The sequence below is a fragment of the Merops nubicus genome, unplaced genomic scaffold, assembly GCF_000691845.1.
Source record: "Merops nubicus isolate BGI_N331 unplaced genomic scaffold, ASM69184v1 scaffold20587, whole genome shotgun sequence".
NCBI lineage: Eukaryota > Metazoa > Chordata > Aves > Coraciiformes > Meropidae > Merops > Merops nubicus.
Genome location: NW_008622592.1, coordinates 9,874 through 11,402, shown reverse-complemented (window position 1 = coordinate 11,402; position 1,529 = coordinate 9,874). Strand labels below are relative to the sequence as shown.

At 53.8% G+C, this 1,529-nt stretch overlaps 1 protein-coding gene across 1 annotated transcript in view; it reads left to right on the top strand.

The window, feature by feature from the left end:
• Nucleotides 1–425: 425 nt before the first annotated feature.
• Nucleotides 426–1,529, top strand: part of ANKRD16 (ankyrin repeat domain 16) — a gene marked incomplete at both ends in the record, with an annotated part of 7,648 nt that continues 6,544 nt past the window's right edge. Inside the window, one exon of the mRNA XM_008944864.1 lies at nt 426–646. Within this exon, the coding sequence (XP_008943112.1) occupies nt 426–646 (221 nt within the window). The remainder of the gene's footprint in view (nt 647–1,529) is intronic.

The following is a 1,529-nucleotide window of genomic DNA, read 5'->3' as shown; positions in this document are numbered from 1 at the left end:
AAATTGTTCCTCAGGGGCAACTGAAACCTCCCCTGGGGCAACTTGAGGCCCTTTCCTCTTGTCCTGTCCCTTGTTCCTTGGGAGCAGAGCCCGACCCCCCCCTGGCTCCAGGCTCCTGGCCGTGCTGGGGAATGGTTGGACTTGATGAGCTTAAAGATCTCTTCCATCTGAAATGATTCTGTGATCCCACGACTGGGTGGAAGAGCAGTGCTGTAACATCTCAGGGGTCCACGTGCAGCCTGTTGTGACCCCCTCAGAGTGATTTTTGTAGCACTTCAGCTTTCCCTTTGGCCAGCTCACCACAGCTTGCCCCGAGCCACCACGTTTGGTCAAGAGAGCCCAGTTGGTGCTCCAGAGAACTTCAAACCATGCTCCAAGCCTGAAGCTTTCTTCTGGTTCTTAGGGCTGTCTCCTGTCTCCTTCAGGACTCCCCTGATGCTGGCCTGCACCAGGCAGAACCTGGAGGTGATCCAAACCCTCGTGGAGCACGGAGCCAACCCTCTGCTGAAGAACAAGGATGGCTGGAACTGCTTCCACATTGCCAGCAGGGAGGGTCACCCCCACATCCTCCAGTACCTGCTGGACGTGTCCCCAGGCTGCTGGGACACAGAGAGCACGATCCAGAGGACACCTCTGCACACAGCAGGTACAGGAGGGACCCGTTGCCACCAGATGGGTTGGAGGAGAACAGGCTGTGGTGGACCCAGGGGACAGAAAGGGGCTGTTGGTGTTTTGTTTGGGGAAGAAAAGTGTGACCTGTCTTGATACAAAACCATTGGGAAGGGGTTAAATATGAAATTATTGAAATAATGAGATGAGGTGAGGCTGGTGGTGAGCAGTAGTGGGAGCTCCCCTCTGAATTTCAGTTTGCTCATGGTGCTGTGGTGCCTCTTTCCAGGACACACACTCATTTTAGTTGCTTTCAGATAGATAAAGAGCAAGAATTAGGCTCCATATTCCTTCCTGATGTGCCAAAGATGGAGCTGGGGAGGTTGGAGTCTTTTACTGGTTTGGTTTGTAGTCTTGTCATGGGGTTTTTAAGAGCTGTGTCTCTCAAAACAATCTGTTTTGCTCTGAATGCTTGGTGGGTTAAGGCCATTGTGGCAAATCTGAAGAGCTGTAGGGTCTCTAGGTGGAAATTCCAGAAGAATTAGCCTAGGTTTGGTTCTCTCACATTGCTCTTGAGAAGCTGCTGTCTAGTGGTGAGAAATCCAGAGGCATTTTCTGCACAGAAGAGAGTGGCCAGCAGCAGGTTGAGGGGTTCTCCTCCTCCTCCACTCTGCTCTAGTGAGGCCACCTCAGGAGTATTTGGTCCAGTTCTGGGCTCCCCCATTGAAAAGAGGCAGGGAACTACTGGAGAGAGTCCAGTGGGGGCTGTGAAGCTGCTGAGGGGCTGGAGCATCTCTGTGCCAGGCCAGGCTGAGAGCCCTGGGGCTGCTGAGCTGGAGAAGAGAAGCCTCAGAGGGGATCTGAGCAGTGCTGAGCAAGAGCTAAAGGGCCCCGGGGGGCAAGAGGCTGGGGCCAGACTC